Source organism: Oryzias latipes, chromosome 18 (genome assembly GCF_053564925.1).
Source record: "Oryzias latipes strain Hd-rR chromosome 18, Olatipes_Hd-rR_3.1".
Lineage (NCBI taxonomy): Eukaryota > Metazoa > Chordata > Actinopteri > Beloniformes > Adrianichthyidae > Oryzias > Oryzias latipes.
The window spans coordinates 19841634-19867160 of NC_136254.1; the positions used below are offsets into that span (position 1 = coordinate 19841634).

At 39.5% G+C, this 25527-nt stretch overlaps 1 protein-coding gene across 1 annotated transcript in view; it reads right to left on the reverse strand.

The window, feature by feature from the left end:
• The window catches only part of arap2 (ArfGAP with RhoGAP domain, ankyrin repeat and PH domain 2), a 181467-nt gene that overhangs the window by 55042 nt on the left and 100898 nt on the right, over window positions 1–25527 (reverse strand). The window contains exons 15-16 of the mRNA XM_023966122.2: window positions 19615–19740; window positions 5675–5819 (exon numbers count right to left, since the gene is read on the reverse strand). Of these exons, the coding sequence (XP_023821890.1) occupies window positions 5675–5819; window positions 19615–19740 (271 nt within the window). The remainder of the gene's footprint in view (window positions 1–5674; window positions 5820–19614; window positions 19741–25527) is intronic.

The window sequence follows — 25527 nt, forward strand, 5'->3', positions numbered from 1 at the left end:
AAAGAAAAGAACAAAATGCAATGAAAAAGATTTGTAACAGCAGACTGTACAGATTACCGTATTTTCCGGACTATAAGTCGCACCGGAGTATAAGTCGCACCAGCCCAAAAATGCATTATAAAGTAGAAAAAAACACAGATAAGTCGCACTGGACTATAAGTCGCATTTTAACTTTCACAACCTCATATGACACAATCATAGCAGACTGTTTATCTAATAATTTCACAGTAATTTTTTCGCAAACTTATTTATTTATTCCATTCATGAAGCATCATTGGCCAACTAATACTCTGTTTTCATCCTGTTTTTGTAGAAACAGTTGTCATTTTTATTGCATTTCTGAATCTATGAAAATAGAACTGGAAAATAGAACGTTATAGAACATTATGTTGTTAGCCTTCAAGATCTTACTGTAAAAAAAGTTTGCTGATTCTCTGAGTCACTTAACATACTTTTAACACTTAACATACCTCATACATCAAATTGACCCAGGAACATCATCTCTGTTCCTCACAAATGAACATAACAGGAGGGTTAACAATGTATTTATTTCAATTTATTTCTAATATAAGTCGCTGCGGAGTATAAGTCGCACCCCTTGCCAAACTATGAAAAAAAGGGCGACTTATAGTCCGGAAAATACGGTAATATCTTGGTGAAAATTTGGACTTTTATACATAGATGTCATTTGGAATTTGTTCACTTTTGAAACCAGGCTTTAGTTGCTAATTGAAGACTTGCATCATTTCATCATTTGGGATGAGATGGAGACCTGGTAAAAAAAAAAAAAAAAAAAAAAAAAAAAACAATGTGTTTTTTTCCTTTCTTTTTTTAAAAACTGCTGTATATTAAAAAATAATATATCGTCTTAAAGCAGAAACAGATTTCTACACTTTAAGTTCATGTCCTTATCCAATTGAATCGTCCCTATTGTAAACCAGAACAAAAGCTTAGTGTAGAACCAACTTGTTTTTATAGTGTTGTGATTGTGAGAAAACAACCTTGGTAGAGAAAGTGACAGAGTGAATGCTAATAAACCTCGACAAAAAGTTCAAAAAGAAAAAATGCAAAAAGGATTTTTTGAAATATTAATAACTGAATTTGAAGGTGAGAATTGACTTCCAAATATTCTTGTGGAATCAGGAGTAAAATGTCCCTGGTAACTCGACTTATCCTGAGCCAACATAATCCCTTCATTAATTCCTCGCCATTGGACTTGTAAAATTCATGCGGCTGCGGTGAACATATGTTTGGGGCCACTCTATAATTCACGGTGTCCTTTGCCACGCTGAAATTACTCAAACGCTGTGTTTAATGGTATCAACACCCACGGCCTGCTGTAGCACAGTGATAGGCTGCTGGTGGGAGTGTGTCATCTGCATGCATTAATATTTATGAGCTGCAGGCAGTCAGTCAGGAGGTGAGGTGTCCTCGCTCTCGCGGCACTGAGGCATGCTGGGAATTCAGAAAGTTGAAGAAGTGAAGCAAAGAAGTGAAGCAAAGTTTAATCTAGTGCAATGCGACAGCCATCAAATATGTTAGTGACAGAAAAATAATGGTCTTTCTTTGGGGGGAGGACACTGTGACCAGTAAGTTGGATGGATGCAGCTGGCTTCTACCTTAGGATATACTAAAGCGAAACCATTGCTTTTAAGAGGCACTCTGACGAAAATGGTGTTTTTGATAGTTTTAACATGTTCTCGTGGCATTTTTCTGATGATGGAAGGGCATGTAGGAAGTAAAATTGCATTTCGGAGTATTCCTTTATTCAAATCATTGTGAAACTGACAAAAAAAAAAAAAGATTATATTTGTTGCAAAGAAAATATGCTGGACGGGTCCGTGATCCGCTGGTTTCTAATACATCCACTTCTAAAACCATGTACGTCTTAGTTTTCCTTGTCCGGGCTGCAACAGTGAAGGGCGAGGGGTCGCTCTGAACCAACTTAGAGGCAAATTTCTTATGAAGTACTTGCCCCTCCGCAGGACATATTTAATCATTTCGATTTTGCCAAAAACAGCATAATATTGTTAAAAGACCACTGGAAACACTTTGGAAATAGTTCAAAAGATGATCAAAGTGGAGTCTTTATAACAGGGGGGCGTGTCAAGCTTTTACTCTAGTTCAAATCCACAAAAGATTAAGAAAAGCTTGTAGGAGAGAAACTTATAAAGTAAACCATAATTTGAATGTGGTTTTAAAAAGAAAAAGAAAAGCTATAAGGAAGCCTGCGAGCAATAACACCAAAAAAAAAAGGTGGTGGCAGTTAAAAGCTGCACGGCTCACAGGCGTCGTCGCCAAAGTAAACTGGAAATACAGCGCTCATAAAACTTTGATGGTTCTGTTAAAGTGAATGATGTGTGGTCTGAGATTATGTTAACAAGACATATGATGAGGGGAGAAGGCAAGCTGTGTTTACAAGCGCGTGTGTGGTTGTGTCAAAGCGCTGCCATTACAGCCGGGAAAAATTGTGAGCGAGCCAATAAAGGGGAGGGGGGTTAAATCACCTGGCTTTAAAGTAGGAGCGATGAAGCGTATCTGTAACCTGTGTGCGTTTTATGGAAGAGGGGTGGGGTGTGTACTCAACGGAGCAAATTAAAGTTCCATGAATTGATTGGTCTACTATAAACTATGATTTGTGTGTAAAGAAGTAGGAAAAGTGCAGGAAATTCAAATATTTTTAAGGATCTGCTCAGATTTTGCGATAACTACAAGAAAAAATATATATATAAGGAACAGATTTTACCTAAAGGGAACAAAGACGCCGTTCAACCACTTTTGGAATAAAAGCTACTGAAGAGACTATCACATATATTTCCTTAAACATCAATGTGTTCTTTGAACTTGCGAGTCTTGCATGTCTGTGCTTTAGATGGATGAAAGATGTGACATCTGCAACCTGGAAAGCACTGCTGTCATTTCAGACGCTTTGTTTCCACATAAAGTGATGAAACAGTGGCTTCACCTGGTGTTTGTTGTTCTGAAAGAGTTACTTTTAAGACTTTTTGATTGAACAATACTTTGGCATTTTTATTTATTTATTTATTTATTTTCTCTTCTTTAGTCTTTTTCAGACACACACAATCATGAACATTTATCTCTCCAAAGGGCAGCAAAACTAAATTGCATGAGCCTAAAAAGGCTTCGACAGAAGCTCATTAAAGGTAGCTTACTTTGAAGAGGCCAGAACATCTTTTTTTATTTTTTTATTTTTTAAGGCTATCACATCCTGATAATGGACAGGATCTTTCATATCTATATTTTTGCACTGGTTGAAAAAAGCAAATCAGTTTCAAACTTCTTCCCCACCTCCTTTATCTTGAGACACGGTAGTTCATGTTCTCACCTAATTAGGTAACTTTACTAATAAAAGCCTTAAAAAAACTATTTTTTGTTGTTGTTTTACTTGAGACATTATTTGGATAAATCTGTAATAATCAAAATCTTTAAACATCATACATTTTTATTTTACATAAGCAAAATAGTTTTTTTCAGGGGTTGATGATAAAAAAATAGATTATTTTTGTTTACTGGTATTATTTAGCAATAAAGCCAACATTTCTTTATCAAATTCAAACTGTATTTATGCTTTTTAAGTACTTATGCATTTATATTGCACTTCAAAAAACTGTTCTGATATTATGTTGGTTTTTACATTTAAAAAGAGTTTTGTGTTTTGTAAAGCACTTTGCGTTACTAAGGCATGAAAAGTGCTTAATAAATCAAGTTTGATTTGATTCATAACCAACTTGCTTGCTTTTGTAAGCCTTTCATGTAGTAAAATGTTATAATGTCTTGTGTTAAAGTCCCAATTTGATCTTCTTTTTGATCTCTTCAAAAAATGTTCCCAGTTATCTTCTAACTATGATTATGTCAATTTGAGCAAAAACTTAAAAACTCCTGCTGTTTTCTAGGACATAGTTTTTGCAAAAAGCCACCCCTCCCCTCTGTCTTGCTGAGAGCCTTTTGTTTACATGCCCTCTAGCTTACAGCCCCTCACACCCCCCAACATAACATTACCAATGCAACAAAAATGGCAAACAATATCCTACAGTTCTGAGCTAAATATCAGCTCGGACGATGAAAACAAAGACGTACATAAATCTATTTGTCTATAAGTCTGTTGATTGTTGCGTCCATGTTTATGAATTTACTGCTGTTTTTCTGTTGACAACCCCATCTGTAGCCACGTTTCCATTGACTATGAAATCGTACAAATTGGAGTTCCGATAATAACCTTGCCTAATGGAAACAAGATAATATTGAAAATAGCTTGCATTAATAAAAAAAAAGGACATTTTATATATTATAACTGTATCATAAATGTTTCACAAAACTGCAATTGAAACAATTTTTTCAAATGAAATGACTCACATGACCAACAACTGTGGGCACTGCACAGCGGTCGACACAGGTCACACAGCTTTGTGTTTTTTTTTTACATTTCTAGAATTTCGATAAAGTTTTGCGCTCATGTGTAATGGAAATGCAGCTTGTGTTTCTGTATCTGCTGTTGTCTGCCTTCTGTTATCCTTTCTTTGTTGATTTAATTTTTTTTTTTTAACTTTGAGACCATCAACTTGTTTGACTAAAGATGGAAATTAGCCCTAAAAGGCTATGGTTCTATATATTTTCATTTTTAAATGTTATAATAATTTAACAGCCGTCCCTGTCTTAAATAAACTAACAAACAATTAGATGCATCAGACTGGAGCAGGAAGCCTGTGGCCCACCCAGCATATCTTTTGTCACAAATTAAAGCTCTTTCTGAAACTGTATTTTTGTTTTCATCTGTTCCTGAATACTCGGAAATAAGATTTTGAGTTGAATTTTCTTAATCTATGCCCTCCATCATCAGAAAAATGTTACAAGATCCTTATCTGTCATCCCTCTCTCTTCTGTCCTCCTTTTCCTTTCCGTCCTTTCCAAAAAAAATATTTACAAATTAAAAGAACACGAATAAAGTTTAGCTGAAATTACAAAAGGAGTTTATTTAAATATACATCTGGTATATCATAAGACTCATAAGCCCTGTTGTAAAAGAAAAATATGTTCAACACAAACGGCTTTCAGCTCTCATCTGTTTGCTTAGCGGTTCGACAGGACAAGTAAAAAATAAAAATAAAAAAAGAAATGTCACAAGAACAGGCTAAAAACACAAATTGTATTCAGGGCGGGTCTTAAAAAGGGCTGGAAATCGAAAAGGAGGCAACAATGCAAAATAGCCAAGAGGTCTTATGATTTGGTGTGGTTTAAAAGTCCTGAAAGAACTTTTCGTGGGGAAAATGTTAAGAAAAATGACAATCCACACCATTACCCATACTGCAAAATTTAATATATATATATATATATATATATATATATATATATATATATATATATATATATATGAATAAATTATGTTAGAAGTTGACATGTCACCTTCTAACAGTATAAGTGTCAAAATGTTTCTTTCATTAATGTCTTTTCCCATGAGGATTCTCTCAAATGTTCATGCCCCCCCTACAATTTCCTGTGTAGAAAAATACAAGACTTTTAGTGAGTTTCCAGGGTTCTTCTTATATTTATAGCCTTCTTTCATTAAATAATAAATAAAACAGTTATAAAGGAAAAAAAGAAAAAATCATCACTTCATAGAAAATCATCCATGAAGATTATGTGTTTGCATTCATACCCAGCTCCAATAATTGTCTCTGAGTTGCTGACAGCCAGGCTGACCACCTCGTTGATCTGCACTCTTCCCAGGGCGGAGGAGCTTCGCTCGCTCTGGTAGAAACTCAGGGTGCCGCCCTCCAAAGTGCACCAGCGGCGGGCCATATCTGCAGCCGACAGACAAAAACGGTAAATTCTGTTAAGAATCATTAGCCTTGAATGAACCAAAAATAATCATTTACGAATGTGAAACCTACGGGGGAAAAGTGAAGCATGAATCTCACTGCTTTCATTCAGTCAAAAAATGTTTGAAAGCTCCGTCAGCTCTCAACAACTTTCCAAGGATTTTGCTGCATTAAAAGCAAACATTTTTGGGGGAATTCTTTGTCAATTCTTTGTTTTCAGTAATATTGTTTACTGAATAACAAAAATCTCTTAAAGAAATAGAAATTTTATCTTAAAAATTAAGTAATTAAGAAAATTCTATATTTTCTTTATGAAAAACTGTCTTTTCAGAAAATGCTGCACTCGTGAAGCAATCATTTAATCAATTTATGTAATATTTTCTCCTCTGTACTATCAAGCTATTTTTTCTGGCCTTTATTATCAAGTGTGTGACTTTTAACATGGAATTTGGGAAGTTTTAGATCAAATTTTGAAAAGAGTAGAAAAAGAAAAATTAATTAAAACGAAGGCCACACAACCAACAACCTTGAGCACAGCACAGCGGCAAATTTTTAAAAATATCATCTATTTTTCAAAACAAGAATTTCAATTTAACATAATGTTACATTTGTGTTCAACATCACAGCCACCTTCAACTAACTGACCAAGATTCAGAAGTCTCGCATTTTCATCAGCCTTCATACTCCTATCATTATATTTGCATATTGTGGTAACTAAAAACATGTGTTTGAGTCTTACAAATCAATTCTTTAAGCACTACTTTAATAAGCTTCAATGAGTATTTCCGTTTCCATCATATTCCTGAGGTTTGATTCATAACAAGGCGCTCAACAGTTAGCAGTCAAATGTTTCCAATTAATTACACCTTGCAATCGCAACGATTGCTTGGAAACAATTAGAGCTGCACTGATATTCCTTAACAGTTTAAATGACTCAGCAACCTGGGAGTGCAATTTCAAGACAGTTCTAATGAGGACAGCAATAAGACAGTGTGTTTTAGCATCCCCATGTGTGCTGCAGGAAATGGAATAACAAAGTTTGAGCTTTTTGTAATCATACTTTACAGAAAAGAAGTGGGATTTCAGGATGTAAATCTGTGTCCACTCTTCAGTCGATCTATCAATGAAGTACCAATATCCATAATTTCCACACTCATTATTTAACTCTGTAATAACAAAACAAAAAAACCAAATTACTGAAATAGTATTAGACTGATAATGTGAAAATGTTTCGTCCTCAGCCGTCCCTCTGCAGTAATGGACTAGTCCTTCAACAGCATGTTAGCGAGCAGAGAGAAACTCTTCCAGAACACTTTAAAAAAGAAAAAAGCTGAAAGAAGAAGCATAGTTATCTGAGCAGCTGTGAAAATGGAAAGGGCAAAGACAAGGCAAGTAATTCGTTGCCAAACTTAAAAAAGTTCTGAAGGACAAAAAAGGAAAAAGAGCAGAATCGAAGGAACTCAAAACGAAGATAAAGTCAAGAATGAAAAAAAAAGCAGAATAGGACAAGAAAGGTAAAGAGAGGGGTAGAAAAATTGTCATTTGAGGAATATTTCTTGATTTTTTTATTGGCACCATCTGATAGGTCGTCAGTTTAGCTCAGGCGGTAGAGCAGGTCGCCCAACAACCAAAGGGTTGGCGGATTGATCCCCGTTCTCCCCAGCCAGCTGACGCCCCCTGAGTGCGGCTAGTCTGCAGCTCACCGCTCCCCCCTGGGGATGGGTCAAAATGCGGAGAAGAATTTACCCATTGTGGGATAAATAAAGTATCAATTATTATTACTATTATTGTTATTTTTGTTCTGGAGTGTGGCATAAGGGCACCGCACAACATCATCAATCGCATATCGTTAGTCCGTGAGACTAACATTAGCCTTACAAATACTTCACGTTACACAAGCAAATCATAAAACAATCGTCATTTTTATGACATCCCTTAAGGTGGCCGCATGAACCTCAAATGAACTGTAAGACACACCTGCTCCCTAGGAGTATAACAATACGCTAAAATCGGATTGTTATACCAAAATTGCCAAAATTCGGGTCGGTTCAGAATTTCATAGGGTTCGGTTCAGTACTGCTGTTTAACAAATTTGCCTGAAAGGAACTGCTATTTTGTGAACTATTATTTTATAGTTATTTACTGTGTGTGTTTGTGTATGTTTTGCTTCCGGATAACTGACTTTCTCCTTGGGGAGATTAATAAAGTTTGTATCTATCTATTTTCGGTATTTTTTCGGTACATAAAACTAAGGCAGAAAAAATTACTTACAAAATGCATTTATTTGTTTTACATAATAAATAAAATTGACCTATGTAGGTGATCTGCTTAATAAAATAAGACAAACTATTAGCTGCAAGGAACCAAAAACTTTGGATAATTAACACTGGCCTGAAAATAACTTTTTAACTTGCACATTTTTTTTCTTGTAGACCCGATTGTTACAGTCGGGTGATGCTGTTTTAAGTTTGTTAACAGATTGGATGTGTTACTGTGGCATACGCTATCTTTGTGTAACAATCTCAACACACAGCATTCGACTTATCCAATTGTCTTTTCCCTTCATGGATGCTGACAACAAAGCATAAGGAGATGGGGGGTTCCTCATCTCTGGCCTTACGTCTGCATTAGCCATATGTTGACATGCTTACGGTCCATCACCTAATAGCGTCTAGGAGGAAACTCACGGCTAACTTTTTTTTTTTTTCCCAAGATGGCGGCGCGCATAGGTGCAGCGACCCTCGGCTCCCCATTCAGGCCTTCTTTTTCTATATTTTTCTTTATTCCTTTTCTATACATTCTCGCTTTTATTTTTATTTTTGGGTGCTGCTAACACCCACTACACTGGCCAGACGCTCTTGGACATTGGAAACCGACATCAAGCCGCTTGTTCCAGCAACTTCCACCACGAGCACAACATTCCGTGCTACATAGCGAGACCCCCGGGCCCACCTTGGATTGTTGTCGGTACTGGCAGACGACGCAGGCGGAGGAGGGAGAGGAGGCAGAAGCGAGGCTGCAGGTCTGGCGTTGTGCTAAGACTACGGAAACAACCACACAAGCCACCTCTACCGAGCCTTTTCCTCTCAAATGCCAGATCGCTGGTTCACAAAATGGACAACTTGAGATTACAACTGGTTTGAAATCAGCATGTCAACAACTGCTGTGCGCTCATCATCACAGAAACTTGGCTTCACCCGAATATACCCGACGCTAGCGTGCAACTCCAAGGCCGCACTCCGCTGCGCGGCGACAGAACAAAGGACTCCGGTAAGAGCAGAGGGGGGGTCTCTGTGTTTACGTGCACGAAAACTGGTGCAACAACGGAACGATCATCGATCAGCACTGCTCCCCCGACGTGGAGCTCATGTCTGTTAGATGGCGGCCTTTTTTTCTTCCGAGAGAGTTGACTGTTGTGATTATCACGGCTGTGTACATCTGGCCGGACGCCAACGTAAACACAGCGCTCTCTCTCCTGCTGAACGCCATAAACAAACAGCAGCGGGCTCATCCCGACGGCGTTCACATTGTAGCAGGAGACTTTAATAAGGCCAACTTAAAGACCGTTCTCCCGAAGTTCTACCAGGATGTGAAGTGTTCAACAAGGTGGGAGAACACTTTGGATCATGTCTACACGAACATCAAGCATGCATACAGAACCACCCCCCTCCCCCACCTCGGGCAGTCAGACCATCTTTCTCTCCTGCTCTTCCCAGCCTACACCCCCCTCATACGCCGATCCAGGCCCAACACAAAGACCATCACAACCTGGCCCAAGTATGCCCTTCCCATGCTGCAGGACTGCTTCCTGGGACTTATTCCACCATCAGGAGCTGGAGACACTCACAGGAACAGTGTTGGACTATATGCAGTTCTGCATTGGGAATGTGACTGTGGACAAAACCATCAGGGTTTTTCCAAACGAGAAACCCTGGATGACCAGCCAAGTCCGCTCCCTCCTCAGAGCTTGTGACGCTGCCTTCAGGTCAGGGGACGGGGCACTATACAGTGCTGCCAGAGCTGAGGAGTAAAAGCAGCCAAGGCAGACCACAGGATGCGCATGGAGGCCCACATATCCAGCAATGATGCGCGAGAAATTTGGCGAGGCATCCAAGACATCACCAACTTCAGGGGCTGTGATGTGTCCACAGCAGCTCCGGATGCTACATGGGCAGAGGAGCTTAACTGCTTCTTTGCTTGCCATGGTACCACCCAACACCACCCCTCCACACCAGACCCACCCCCAACCCCCACCGGCCCCAGCACAACCCCACTCACTGTACAGGAGCACAACGTCAGACTGGTGCCTCTAGCAGTGAACCCCAAGAAGGCTACTGGCCCTGACGGATTACCTGGCAAAGTGCTCAGGACGTGCGCCCACCAGCTCGCCCCCACCTTTACCAACATCTTTAACGTCTCCCTGGCCCAGGCAGTAATCCCATCAGGCCTGAAATCGGCAACCATGATCCCTGTGCCAAAAACGTCTCTCACCACCAGCCTCAATGACTATTGCCCAGTGGCCCTCACGACGGTCATAATGAAGTGCTTTGAAAGGCTGATGCTACCGCACATCAGAGACCACCTCCCCACTGACTAGGACTCCCACCAGTTCACATACCGCAAGAACAGATCCACAGAGGCACACTCTCAGCCGAGCACACGCCCCAAATGTCTGAACCTGCGGTTCCTCTCGTACTGAACAGGATTACCATTGCAACAACACATCATCAGTAGGGTAAAACTAACCTGTCTCACGACGGTCTAAACCCAGCTCACCCAGCTCCCTATTAGTGGGTGAACAATCCAACGCTTGGTGAATTCTGCTAACCAACCCCCCATATGGGTGCATGTGACTAAGGCTTAAAAGTGGAGTAGTGAAAAAGTTATTCCAATGGATGTTTTACTTTAAGTAAGGATTTAAAATAAAAAAAGAAAGAAAAAAACGCTGCAATGGCCAACATGATATTGTTTTTCCTGGCCCCCCAAACTACTAGATTTGCCACTGTCCCTGAACTTCAAGGACCGCTCAGAGTGACTTGGCAGACAATGACCTTCTTTTAGAAATTTGTATCAAAAACAAGATTGCGCATCGAGTGAGGAATATAAAAATCTAACTTGTGCATGGCAGATGTGTTCTGACAGAACACACTGCTATTTTCAATCAGGTATAATATAGACAGCATGTGAGGACGTACACACACATAATTAAAGCTTATGAAGTACCAAACTGATTTCAATCGACAAACATCCTCTTGGCGGTAAAAGCTGGAAAACACACATGCATGTCTTTTTGACAATCTTGACGCTGCGATTTACATAGCCAATGAGCGTGAAGTTCACGACAACATACCTAATTTTGGATTTTCAAAGTCACTGTGCCATCTGCCTTTTTTTTTTTTTGTTCTGCAACAAACACACAAACAGCTTCCCGGCCCCACACCCCCTGTCGCTTGCGCCACCAAAGATCCAACTGTATTCCTCTCATGAATATGCTAATTGTGTATTCCACTGCCAACCGTGTGTGATGTTTCTGAAGGAACAGATATAGTTCCAATAAAAAAACGAAGTGTCTACAACTGGATGGTGAGAAGGAAAAAAAAATGATGCGATAAGCATGAAAAAAGAGGATGTCATTTTTGCCCTATTCACCCTCGCGTTGCCACTCATTACGGCTTTTTTTTTACCTTTTATCAGTGTGTTTTCTGTTTTTAAAAAATGGACATGATGCTGCAAACAGCTTTAGAACGACAAAAACAACTTGGATTAAGAGTCTTATGTGGCATTTAAAAAAAATAGAAAAGCACACTTCTCCTGACCCCACTTTCCTTCAAGAAATGATTATTTCCGTCAGCTGTGCATTTATCATCTCTGTGTGAAAGCTACTGTGCAGGTAGGAGGCTTGAATACAAGTGTAAGGTAGTGAAGAGAGACCAAAGAGTGGTATTTAAAACCATTACCCCCTGATTTACCTGACAGGACATAAGGGGTGATAAAAAACAAGAACTAGGAAATGGTTTAAAATGTGAATCCCTGAGATTTTAGCAGAAAATGTCATGTCCATCATTTTTCAGACGAATCTTGTGTTTGTTCTTTTCTGTAGGTCTGCATCTCCTTTCACTTTCAACAGTCTAATGAGGGAACAATAAAACATTTCAACTTTTACGGTGACAGACATTAACTTTTCAACTGAAGCTGCTTGGTTTTAAAGGATGTATATTTGTGGGAATGACTGCAAAATGTTATAAAAGAAATATTTCCATCAGGAATTTTTCCCCCCATTCTTATTCATAATGGGTGCTTCACATTTGTGAGGTTCCTCCGAACCATCTACCGGTAGTTTGGAAATTATTAAAACATTAGGGCTTAAACCGGGGGTTTCTTTAAGTATATTTTTAATTTGTAGCACTTTAACAATTGTATGATTTTTCTTTGTCAAAGTTAATGAGTCAACAACCATTGGATTAGTCACATTTAGAACTTTCTTTCATTTTTAGCTAGGTAATTTATTATTAAACACATACAATACCTATAATAAGTTAAGGATATTGGTAAAAATCCTGTGAATGTTTTATGTGTTTGGTTTACATCACAGATTTTCAGGATAGGGAGGCAATTGTATTGAGGTGATAGACACACCTCATATTGTGTTTCCCACATAACGGTCTCACTGTGTACGGTGGGGATTACTTATTGAGGCCCAAACCCAAAAATTCAAAAATAAATACATGTTTAATGTGTAATGTCTTTTTCACATTCTGTGGGCTAGGGCTGCAATGGATCGCTAAACTCAGTTTGGATCGTGTCACGGTTTAGAGTCACCGTTCGGATCACTTTTCAGATCAGTAAAAAAGCAAAAAAAAAGGACAAAACAACAAGATAAAAAGAGTTCAACTTATTTTTTGAAAACATATCACTATCATGTGTCTAGGAGGAGCATGAGGCATCACTATCAAGCTGTCGTTGCAGCAAATGGTGGAAAGATTTATTATTTGTTATTTGTTGTTTCTTATTATTGTCCTAATATTTAGGGCAATAATTATCACACCAATGAAAATGGTGTATCTTCCCATCCATTATTTGTAATTTGCAAGAGAACTCTTATATGTTTAATAAAAATTCAAACCATCTAGGAGAAGCACTCCTATAAATACCAATATTTCTAACTTATTTTGAGAAGTTTTTATACATGACTTCTTGATTGGGTTTTGCCCTTTGTTTTTTTTTTTTGTTTTTTTGTAAAAAAAAGGGAAATAAACATGTCTTAAGAGTTTTTTTTCTCTTTCTGATGTTTTTAACCTTAAAACTAAGGAAATTTGAATGGATTTCTGGAAATGCAAAGGATTTAGAAAAACACAAAAATATCAACAAAAAAAAACCAATAAGAGCACACGCCATTCTGAAATAGTTATTTTTATATTTCTTCTATAACTCCAGATTTCTTCTTGACAAGAAAAAATCTTAAGCATTCCACATGAAATGGACTCAAATTATTTCCAGTTCCAATGGTTACAGACATTTGTATAAAATTCACAACTGCTTCTCCATCGTAAAGATTAAAATAAAGTCTTCAATTTACAATTAGAGCATAGACTGGACTAAAAATGTCTCATCAGCTCCAAGGAGGAAGAGCAAAAATCCCACTGTGGTTTTGAGAGGTAAATTGCTAAGAGACTGTGGGTCCAGACAGTCTGGACACTATTACAGACAGATAACTGAAATCCAGTTTTTTATTTAGATGTATTCCGATAATGCAAAAAATGGGAAGCAATCTTCATGGACAAAAGAAGAGGTTTCATTTTAGTTTACTTAGAAAAAATTAAAGAGATGTACTGCTATAGCCTAAGAAGCAGAACAGGCAACAGCTTGAGACTAAAGAGAAATTGTGAAACAGCTAGTTGAGTTTGATACAGTTTGTGGGAAAAAGTTTCTTCCTGCCACGGCTGTGAATGCCTTTGGATCCCTTTAAGACATTCCACTAGGAATTTGGGCTTTATTGGAAATCTCTGCATCCTCAATCATGAGCATCCTTCTCTCCTCTTTTTGTTTGTGGTTTCAACTTTCCTTAGCGGGAGGGATACCACTAGCTAGTGCACACGCTCTGCCGCAATGTGGGGTGGAACAATAATGCTTGATTTACAATCAAGCAGCTGCGTCCAATGCCAGCTGTTCCCCAACACACAGTAACAGCCCCATGGCCCAGCCGTTCTCCGCAGGAGTCCGCAACCAGCCGCAAGAGACAACGCTAGCGGAAGCCAGCCGTGGTACAGCCTTCACCAGATAAATCGGGCCAATTAGCTCACACGCCAAGACAGCTCCCCGCAAAGTACTTTCCACTGGAAGGAAGGCCTCTAAATCCACAATGTGGAACCTTTTTCTCTCCTTTTCTGCTTTTTTTCTCCACATCTTTTTGCAGGAAACTATGCAACTTGAACAGGTTTCATAGACAAAGCAGAGGCACCATTGTGGCAGTCGAACTAGCAAACTCAATCAAGCTAAAGAGAGAGGAAAAAAAACCATTATAGTTTGAAAGTTTGGCTGTAAAAAAAAATACTGAACCCCCAACATAGTCAGACGTGATGAACTTTTTATCGACATTGAGCAGACACCTGTTCCCACATGCATCGAAAAAGCAGTTTGTGTCCCTTCCTTTTCCACTTTTCCCTCCACACCCACCACTTCCACCAGGCGTCTGCTTATCTTGCAATCAGACTAAAATACCTGAGATGAAGAGACATCTGGCGGACAGCTTGTCACATGGGCTGGAAATGGAAATTGGGAAGCTGAGGAGATCTGAATGATCTGCCAAAACCAGAGTCCACTTTGTCACAGGCAGATCAATGACGATAATGGCAAATGAAAGTTATAAAAAAAAACACAAACCGCCCATCCTTTTGGACCCAATGCCCATCCTTTTGGGCGTTGGGTCCAAAAGGATGGGCGCGCCATGTTCCCACAATCGGCTTGATTTTGAAATAGATTTTAGGATTTAAACCAAAGTAGTGATAATGTCAAAATCTAACAAATTTTTATGTTAGTAAATCTTAAATTCCCATACAAATCATGTTTTGATCTATTTCCAAAGCGTTTCCTGTCGTCTTTTATTTATGATTATTCTGTTTCTAGCCAAAAAACAAAACCAAACAACAGTCATTCTCTAGGATAGTTTCTGCAGAGCGACAGTAGTTCATTAGAAATTCGTCTCTGAGTTATGGGAGGGACTGCTGGAGTGGAGTAAGCCTACCCCCCTTTCCTATCATCCCTTTCTTTACACGCTCTTCCAATGGCCCATGGCCCATCACACCCTCCAACAAAATTTGCAAGCGATATAGAAGCTATCCAGCCGTTCAGTTTTGAGCCAGGTACCATATTGAACAAGGACAGCAAAGACAGACGAGGATCTCTTTGTCTGCAAGTGGATGAACTGGAATAGAGCAGAGCAGGGAGCTTGATGTTTCCAGTAGTAGCTTCTACGTCACATATACAAGCTTTTCCAACTGCATTTTTTGTCTGCTCCTGCTCCAAAAGCATTTAAATAAAGAAATACTCAGAAATAGCATTTTTAACTTAATTGTATTTAAATAAGCCCCTCAACATCCGAAAAAAAGCTGCAAGAACATGTTGTGAATACAAAAACACCTAAATCACAATTTTCCTTAAAGTGGTCTTGAAATGTTTATCATAAACACATCTAATGAAAGGCAATGTCGATTGCGAGTCATTAATTATGAAGCTCGGTTTCAACTGATCAAAAATTACAGGTGCTGTTCCCCTGCGGATGCTCACCCTTCCAGCCTCTGCCTGTCGTCCTGAGTTTCCTCCACAGACACACAGAGTACACACTCCCAAAGACAGGAGCTGCATGAGTCACCACTCAGGCCGTTCAAAGGGGAGGGCTTTATTTACTATCTACATGTTTATAATATACTATCTACATGTTTAAGACCTCATAACAACAACAAACAGCCAGGAGAGAACATTTTATCAAAGTTTTATGCACATATAAAAGGCCGGGGCTAAGATAGCTGTTTTTCTAATCTGTACATTTATTACAGGCAGCATGTAGACGGGCTGTAATATTGGGCCAATGAGTACTTTGTTAGCTGGAATGTCCAACGGCGCCTCTGTCATCGCTGGAACCAATGACATCGTACCAATTTAATATGTGTCATGCTATCACTGTAGTCCTTGTGCTGTAAGTTTAAGCAGAAAAGCCTTCTGGAGTGGTCTCCAAATGAAAAGAAGAAGTTGAAGACCGCGTGGCGGAGTGCTTTTATTAGGCCCTGAGCGCAAGTATGAATTATTAAGGAGCCAAGCACATCTGTAGACCATCAAACCATTAGCCCGGGAGCCAAAGGCATTCTGTAAATTCAGAAATACCTCATCCTTCCGTGCTCACGCACTTCTGACAGCACTTCGTTCTGATTGAAGAAGTTGGAGCGCGTCGAGGTATTTTTTTTAAGGCCGACCCCTTTGAATTTTTCAGCAGCTGCAGTTCAAGTGACGTTAATGCACAAAATAAAAGCTCTCCATAATAGATGGAATAACAACGTGTTTAGATGTTAAAGTAGAATGGGATCTAATCTGGGAAGGAAAGGTGAAGTGTAGGTAAAAGGGACAACAAGCTCAGGAGTGAGTAAAATGGCTTTTACAAAACCAATGTGCAGAGACAAACACTGGAGTCTTAACGTGGGACAATATATATTTACTTATAAGGAGTTCTCTTGTTTATCCCAGGAGTTATATAAAATTAACCCGTGATAGTTGAAACCCGCAAAATCCGTTTTTTCTCAGACACTTCTATCAGTCAGACATGAACATTTTCAGACGTTTTTCTTGTGTTTAAACTCTCAAAGTTAAAACCTTCACGAAGTATAAGTCCAGCTTATGGAACGAAAAAACAAAGATCTGATCGCGATCAATGTCTTATTTAAATGTAGGAAACCGCACACGGTCTGTGCAGGAAACACGCCACAGAGACTGATTGACAAGATCAATAGCCAATCAAGATTCAGAGCACAATGCGCTGTTTAAAAACATTCACGAAACAGCAAGATTGCGAAAGGTGAACTATGATACAATGAGGGAACACAGAACATGGCACAGTTTCCTGTACCAGTGATTTAGTGGAATTGCAAAATAAACTTTTAAAATTTACAAATGACCGTCTGCATGAAGATACAAGTTAGTTTTAAGACAATAAGGTAAATTAAACAACTTTAAGTAAGTTTTTCTGCAGTACTTCTCATAAAAACTAATGGTTTTAAAAGATATATTTCTCAACACTTGAATTATTCCAGCAAAGATATGATCCTGGTTCTATTAAATTGAAACCAATGTAATAAATGACTTAAAAACCTTGGCCTGGCTAAAAACTAGGGATGAAAGGATACAAATGCATATCAGGAAATCAATGTTACTGAGAGTAACAGCAGTATTGATTGAGAATCACATATACAAAACAAGATATTGTTGGTGAAAAAGCAGAAAATCGATCGGAAGGTAAATTATTGTTTTTGGCAAACTTTGTTTGTTATGATAACCTTTTTTTTTTGTTTTTACAACACTTCAAACAATACCACAATAAATTAAAATGTCGCACCATTTATCTAACTAAAAGTCTAAAAGACTGAAACTGTTGTGTTAAAGATATTTGAGTTTTGTTGCTTAAAATAAAAAGGGCTAATAAGTAAACAAAAACAATGTTTCTCTTGAAAGGCGTTTTAATGTATAGTTTTAAATGCCAAATTAATAATTGGAATTGGACTGTATCATACCGCCGCAAAATTAATTAAATCTTTGTCATGGTTTGAGTTTGTTTTGTCTTGGTTTTTGCTTTAGTTCTTGTTCTGTCTTGTTTGGTTCTGTTTCCTGTTTTATTTTGAAAGGGTTCCTGTCTTGTCATGTCTTGAGTTGTACTTCCTTGGTCCCCATCTGCCCTGATCGTGTTCCCCTGTGTCTTGTCTGCCCTGTCTGTATATAAGTCTTGTCTCTGCCTTCCTCTTGTGCTGGTCCATTAGCTTCTTGTCACAGTGTTAACGTCTAACGTCTGTAACGTCTTCATGTGTCTTCGTCCCTTCATGCATGTTCCATGTTTCTAGCCACGCTCATGTTCCACGTTTCTAGCCACGCTTGTTTTGTTTTGTAATCCTGCTCGGCAGCGCCTTTTGTTTGTTTGTTTATTAAACCCTCTAGTCCCGAAACCGTTTTGCCTACCGTCTCTGCGTCTGGGTCCTACCGGGTCTCGAGCCCCCTCACCGTGACAGAATGTACCAGCCATATTTTCTGGACCCAGCAGAGCGGGACATGCGCCTGCTAGAGGCCTACTGCCTGGAAGCCAAAAGGACGAGGTCTTACTGGGATTTTGACCAGGCCCAGTTTGCCTCGTATGCCTGGAGTGGAGCCACCTGGACTTTACAGGGAGCCTTCTTGCCCTGAGGGGGGGTCGTCGTCGCCGCCGCCGCCGTCCCCGTCCCGTTTTTGTTCCAGCGGTGGTCCCGGATGCACCCCAGCCCCGTTCTGTTCCGGTGGTGGTCCCGGATGCACCCCAGCCCCGTCCTGTTCCGGTGGTGGTCCTGGATGCACCCCGTCCCGTCCCTGCTCCCAGGGGGGTGCTGGCTGCACCCCGACCCGTCCCTGCTCCCAGCCGGCCGACTGCTGGCCCGACCCGCCGGCCGACTGCTGGCCCGACCCGCCGGCCGACTTCACGCCCGACCCGCCGGCCGTCTTCACGCCAGACCGGCCGGCCGACTTCACGCCCGACCGGCCGGCCGACTTCACGCCCGACCGGCCAGCCGACCCCACGCCCGGCTCCACCCCACGCCCGGCTCCACGCCCGACGCCTCGGAGGACTCCAAGCCCGACGCCTCGGAGGACTCCATGCCGGACCTGCCTCGCTATACCGCTCGGCCCCCCGAAACCAGTTTTGCCTCCCGTCTCTGCGTCTGGGTCCTACCGGCTCTCGAGCCCCCTCACCGTGACAATCTTATTTGTACTGATTTATGGACCATGTATCGAGATGTGTGTCATCACGACAAAGGGAGAGCTACACTGAAAATACTACTTGAAACTGTTCCCAACTTTGTTCGTGTTAACCAACATGCACAGCGACCGATACAAGTTGAGGGGTTGGTAAAAAAGGGAATAGAGATGCTCAACATGAACAAGACTTTGGTCATTTGGGTAAAAGTAAGTGTTTTTCCTCTGCACCTCTGTTTCTTCACCTTCTAAATAACCCACCTCCCTAGAGGCTTTGCCTAAAGCTGGTACTTTGTCCTAATTACCCATGAGCCCTTGAAACAATCCAGCTGTTTGGGGAAGTGGGACCACTGCAGGCCATGAGGTGCAGCAGCTGAAGAGTTTGAGCAGGAAACAAAGCCTGATTAAAAGTTTCAAACCCGCGGTAAAGGATAAAGGAATTTAGACTGCTTTTAGGGGAGTCGTGTGAATGTTTTTACATTAAACTTGTTTACTGTCGTTTTCCTCAGCGGACTCTAAATGGGCCCTGTGACTTCCCACAGTGTTCAAAGCTCATTCATCTAACATACATGTGTCTGACAAGCTTCCCCAGTGGACCTGAATGTTTTTGAAAGACAGATCCATTGATCCCTTTGACTGGACTGTTTGTGGTGCGGATTAAACGACTGGCGGTTTGACGGCTGACAGACAGACACTGATTGATCGATCAGTGCTTAACTAGAGACCTCTGACAACCACGCAGCTTAAACTGCTTAGAAATGGATTCGCCGTGAGAATTTTGCAAAACGCCGCTCGCACTCACCATCTCTTCCGCGCCGGTCCAGAATCATCTTCACCGGGCCAGAGGAGATGTAGAGGAATCCGTCCATGAAAACTGAGCTCTCTGAAAGAGCGGCACTTTCGGACCACGGTTCCACGACAGGAAAATCTAGAAAAAAGAAGACATAGTAGATGACCTTTAGCTTTGAAGCAGTAGCAGTAGTTTCTATCAAATGAGTTTAATTTAGTTCAATTGGAACTGAATTCATTTGTCTGTTTTTTGTGAATAAAAAATTAATCTCAAGTTTTTAATGAAAATCCTTAATTTTAATGATTTTCTAAGAATTTGTTTAGGCCTAACTGCATTAACAGCCCTGAAAATCTGTTTTTCCCTAACATTTAACTTAACAGAAATACAGTCACTAACTGAATGAAATATAGAAAAACAAAGAGAAGAATTAAACAAAAAAAAATCCTGTTAAGTTCAAGAGAATTTAACAAATAGATTCAAAAAGAGCAACTGAAGTCTATATTTGAGACCTTCAAAAAGAGATTTTATTCCATTGGTTAATTGTATCTCAGCAGTGGTGATGCATTCGGGAGACATCAGCACAGAACATCCTATTTTAACACAAGGCTTTTCTTGTTATCAAGACAAGACTTTGCCATATAGTTTTAAACTAAAACAACTAAATAAATATAGGAATCCCTGAGGTCAAAACAAGCCAAAAGACTTCACATAAGAAAAGAAAGACTTCTTCTAAACCTGTTTAGAACAGTAAATATATCATCACTATGTGGACCAGTCAATAAATACTTAATTAGTTTTGGTATATACTGTATAAATAAAGCTTAAGACCGGAAGCAAATATCACAATGCCATTTCAAAAATACACTAAACAAGTATTTAAAACAAGTAAAGAAGTTTATTTCTTTTTAAATGAAAACAGTTATATATATTTTTGTCTGCTCTTACAAAAATTGTATTGTACTACTATTGTAACGGTAAAATCTGTTAAACACAAGAGCTTATCTGTTTGCTCAGTGGGGTAGGACAAGCGAAAAAACCTGCAGGTCCAAAAAAGAAAAACAAAATCCCATAGACTAGAGATGTGACGTTCAGGAACGAACTGAACCTTCTGAACAGCTCGTTAACGTGAATGATGGGACTCGAGTCTCGATTGACTGGGAACCATTCTTTTTTTTTTTTTTTTCTGTCTTTTTTCCTTCCTTCCTTCCCTGTGTTTCACAGGGAACAGTAAAGACCAAAGGTTTGGACACACCTTCCCATTCATTTGAATGAGAAACTGTGTCCAAACTTTTGGTCTGTACTGTAAATCCTCAAACAAGCTCCTTCTTCCAATTTTAGATGCAAATATCAAATACGTTCACGTGAGCTCCTCCTCAAAAACGGAGAACAGGAGTGTCGCAGTGCGTGTAGTCAACAACGGGGAGGGGGTTGTCGGCTCAGTCGTCTTTCTGCAGTTGCGACGGCTGTGTTCCTCCTCGGCTGCATTTGTAGGCTGCTTGCGTCACAGCGCCGCGACAAATGCTGTCCAAATTTAACGACTCCTTCAAATGAAACCAACAAATACGGCCTTCATTTGATTGAATTGATCTGGTGTTTTCCCAAGATGCATTTCCCAAGATGCATTGCAGATGAACCCGGAGATTTTATGACAACAAAGGCGGACTGTGAAGCGGGACCAAGAGTTGGAAATAATTACACACTTTTATAATTACACCTCCAAAATTTAAAGTTGGATCAAATAAGGCAGAAAAATTTTAAGCTCCATGCTTGGTTCACTACTCCTCTGTGTTCGGGACTCACGGTTGCTAGGCGACAGGACATTCGCCGATGTAATGGCTATAATAATCTAAAGGCTACACTCGTCCAAACTCACAGTCGTTAACATCCGGCCTATCCACTGGACAAAGGACCTGGGCCAGGCCACGTCGACCAGGAAGGCCGCAGCCATTGAAGGATGCAGCTGTGGGATTTGGACACACCCGTCCGTAGTCATGAGCTTTGGAGTCTTCCTGTTTTGTGCTTTGTTAAAAATTTTCTTTTGTTAAAATCTTTCACCAGAAGCTTTTGCATGGCGCTTCAAAGTAGCCTGATTTGTTTTCCATTGTGTATAAATGATGGGTTTATCAGCTACATTTACTCATTGAAGTTTATTTTTTAAATGAAGCAAACTTATAATAGTAAAATTAACTTGTATTTAACACTCCTGACATGACACTAACCCAAGAGGGCCTATGTGCTGTGTAAAATAATGATTACATCTATTTTCAGAACTGTTTTTATTAGATTAAGTTTAAAACACGTGCACTCTTCTTCTCATGCACAGCAACACGTAGTTTCTGTTCAGAAGCAACGTTCTTCAATCACAAAACTGCATTAGAATGATAACAGCAAGTACATCTGTGTTTATTAACACAGAGTTTTATGTTGGAAGGAACTTGTACGAGCTGCTGTCTGAGTCGAAAAAATCAAAATAGTTATATACAGCCTTATAAAAAATAATGCTTGTTATAATTTCATAATTGAAAATATTTAAAAGCTACATGTTAAAAATAAAGAGCCTAATGGCCACAAAAACATACATAAAGTGCATTTTAATAAACACTGTCGTGAAATTTTTCTGCCGTCACTCGGTTTTGTCAGTAAGAAACTGGACATAATGGTTCTTTTAGCGTTTTTTAGCGGGTTAGCTGCTGCATTAATAACATAATTCACTCTAAATATACTTTTCACTAAGGGCAAATAGGGATCTCACCATCAACTCAGATGGTGACATATGACAAATAAAACTATAATTGATATTTAGAAAATAATTCCAACTATTCAAAACAATTTAAAACAAAATATTGGTGGGAAATCTGAATTTGAATTATTCTGATACAGATCTCAGCCCGTCAATCCTACCTGTGACTATTTCCAGGATAAAAGGAATAAACTCCAAACTGGCTTTTTAAAAGGGAATACATATAAAAAGAGCCAAATGAGCCAGTCTTTTAAATAGCTCTTTGAAATGAACTGATCCAAAAGTTCCAGCTCCCTCCAAATAGACATAAATCCAATCTCTACTAAAGAGTTATCTTGAGAAATAAACAGTTATAACTCATTCATTATACTAGCCAGAATAACTATTTTTGCCCCGTTACCTTTTTTTTTATCATGTTCTTAATAATCCTAACATTTTTTCATGATCTTTTTTTCTTTTTAGCAAGTTAATCAAGTTATAAGCTGACAGATCAGATGCCTCAGTAACAGTAGGTAGTCTCTTGTTTGAAATGTTTAATTGACAGATTCTTCCAAGCTTGGTTTCAAGTGGTAGAAGTGAGAAGTGAGAGCAGTTGCCTCAGAATTGTTGACTCTGATGGACTCGGACCAATTGCTGCTTACTGACTATTTCTGGTTCTTTATTTTGTTGGAGCTGGATGTAAACAATGTTCTATGGGTGACGTCCCATTTACTAATTTCCAGATCTCTTTTAAAGTCTTTGAGAAAAACACAGACTCCTTCCATAACAAAGTACGACTATAGATTTATCATCAATCTTTAGGTTATGGACTCTATTTTAGCAGTAAGCATAATTTTCAAAAAAGCTGCTGTTTATGAAGGGATGGCAGTTGCATGGTAACACTCTTGTAAAGTCAAAGTGTTCTGATAGGCAAAGACGTTCGTGTGCAAATTCTGCTTAAAAAATGAATCTCACTCTCCATCTTCATTTCATCTTTGTCCATTTAACTTAGAGGCCTTTTTCACTCATTTCCCTTACTTTTCTTTAGAAATCCCCAAATTGATCATCCTTCCTCGCTGCCTGTCAGAACCTCCACACACACACACACATCCCCCCTTTTTAAACTTATCATTCCCAAATTCAATTAGCTTCAATTCTGAGGTTCAATTTTCTGCTACAGCCTTGGTAATATCTCATAGATTTTATCTTCGGCACCTCCAGCTCTGTCATCACGCGTGGTATAATACCTGAAATGTAAGTCGTTTTGATTAAAGTGACACCCCCCCCCCCCCTCCTCCACACACAGCATTACTGCTGGTGGCTCACACAAAACTCTACAGAGAAAAACAATAAGTTAATTTAACAAGGTAGTTTATATGTCTTTGTTCTGCAGTAGGACCCATTGTGTCAAACCTAAAAATTGCGTTGGCGGTGGTGTTAATCACCTCGCAGGAAGGTACGAATATATCCGTAATTGAGGTTTTGAACCTTGAAGACAAGAAGAAAGGTAACATGACCATTAACTTAAATCACTTAAGAGCCACAGAGGTCAACCTGTTCTCCTAAATGTATTAATTACGCATCATTACTATCTATTAATTACAGAATCAAAAAAAATATAATAAATAAAAAATAATAAATAGATATAATTTTTTGCAACTGGAAGCACGGCTAAGTAGAAGTTCAAACTTCAATGTATGTAATATTGCTGTACAATTTATGGAAAATTATGCCACTGCAGGTTTTTTATGTAACATGGCTTGTAATATACTTTTTACATTTATATATATGTTAGGACTGTGAACAACTAGTCACCATAATTTATTTAGAATTGTCAACACAAATTTGGTATTGTCAACGCGTCGTTTTTTGTTTTTTTGTTATTTCGGTTTTATGAACGCGCATTCAGCTGATCTTGGATATTCTAGACCAGTGCCAGACACACAGGTAGGCACAATTCTTCTTTTCTGTCTGCCATCAACAATAGGAAGAGGCTCAGTGCGCAAAGTCAAAGCGGTGCAAATCCCACAAATCTTGCTCCAGACCTTTTGTTTTCACAACTCTGTTCTTATAAACGTCCTTCTGAGAGTCCTATTATTCCAAACGGACACAAAGTCCGTTTATAATTAATTGATGTCTACTTCGTGATCATGTTTACAACAGCTGGTACTTCCATGCTTTGAAGCAAATGCCACCCACACGTCACTACCAAATCAGAGTCCTCGATTGGTCACAGTACTGCGTTACTGCGACTTAGCGTGAAAAAGTTCGTCCAATTGAACTGTTAGCACGAGATCAATGAACGACCCAGAGGTCGCAACCGAACTTAAAAATGTAGGAAGCGACGCACGGACAAGGGCCTCCTGGAAGCCCACAATTCTGGTCAGTGCCATTGACTGTAAACAGCAGTTTGAAGGACTCATTCCATAGTCCCATTGCTGAAGTTCACAGCAATCCCAGGCACAGCAGCAAGCTAAAGACAGAGGACAATAACTATGTTTCTGTGCTTCTGAAGCAAAAACATGACAGGATCTGGACCCCTGTCAAAATGAAAGCTCGTATAAAAAATTGCACACTCATCCTTTATCAATTATATTAGAAGACCCTTGATCCTACAAAATGCTAAATGACATATATAGCCCTTGTCTACCTCGATTGAGGCCCCTGACTGTCCCCCCCAACCACGGCTGGATGAAGCTCGTCTGCTGGACTTTATATATGTAGTTGTAGATTTAGATAAGTTAATTCTCTCTAAGAGTTCAGGTAAATCGCCTGTCTGTCCTGGGGGAGGATCCCTCCTTCATTTGGGCACCCCTGAGGTTTCTTCGTTTTTTCCGGAATCCGTTTTTTTAGGAGTTTTTCCTTACCGCGAAGGGGGGTCTAAGGGCAGGGATGCCAGTATAGCTTAGTCAGTTTGTTAGTTCATTTTAGTATTTTCCTATTGAACTCTTTGTATTCAAGATCCTTTTGAGTTCATGTTTTACTTCGAAGCCCATCGAGACGACTGTTGTTGTGATTTTGGGCTATACAAATAAAATAAAATTGAATTGAATTAAGCGCTTTACAATCAGCCCATTCACCCATGCACCCATACTTACACAGATAACACTGGAATACAGAGCAACTCTAAATTGAATCGTTTAGTTCAAAAGGGGCCCAAGTCCAAGAGGTTTGTTTTTCCAGGAAATTATTTTAATTGCGTAGCT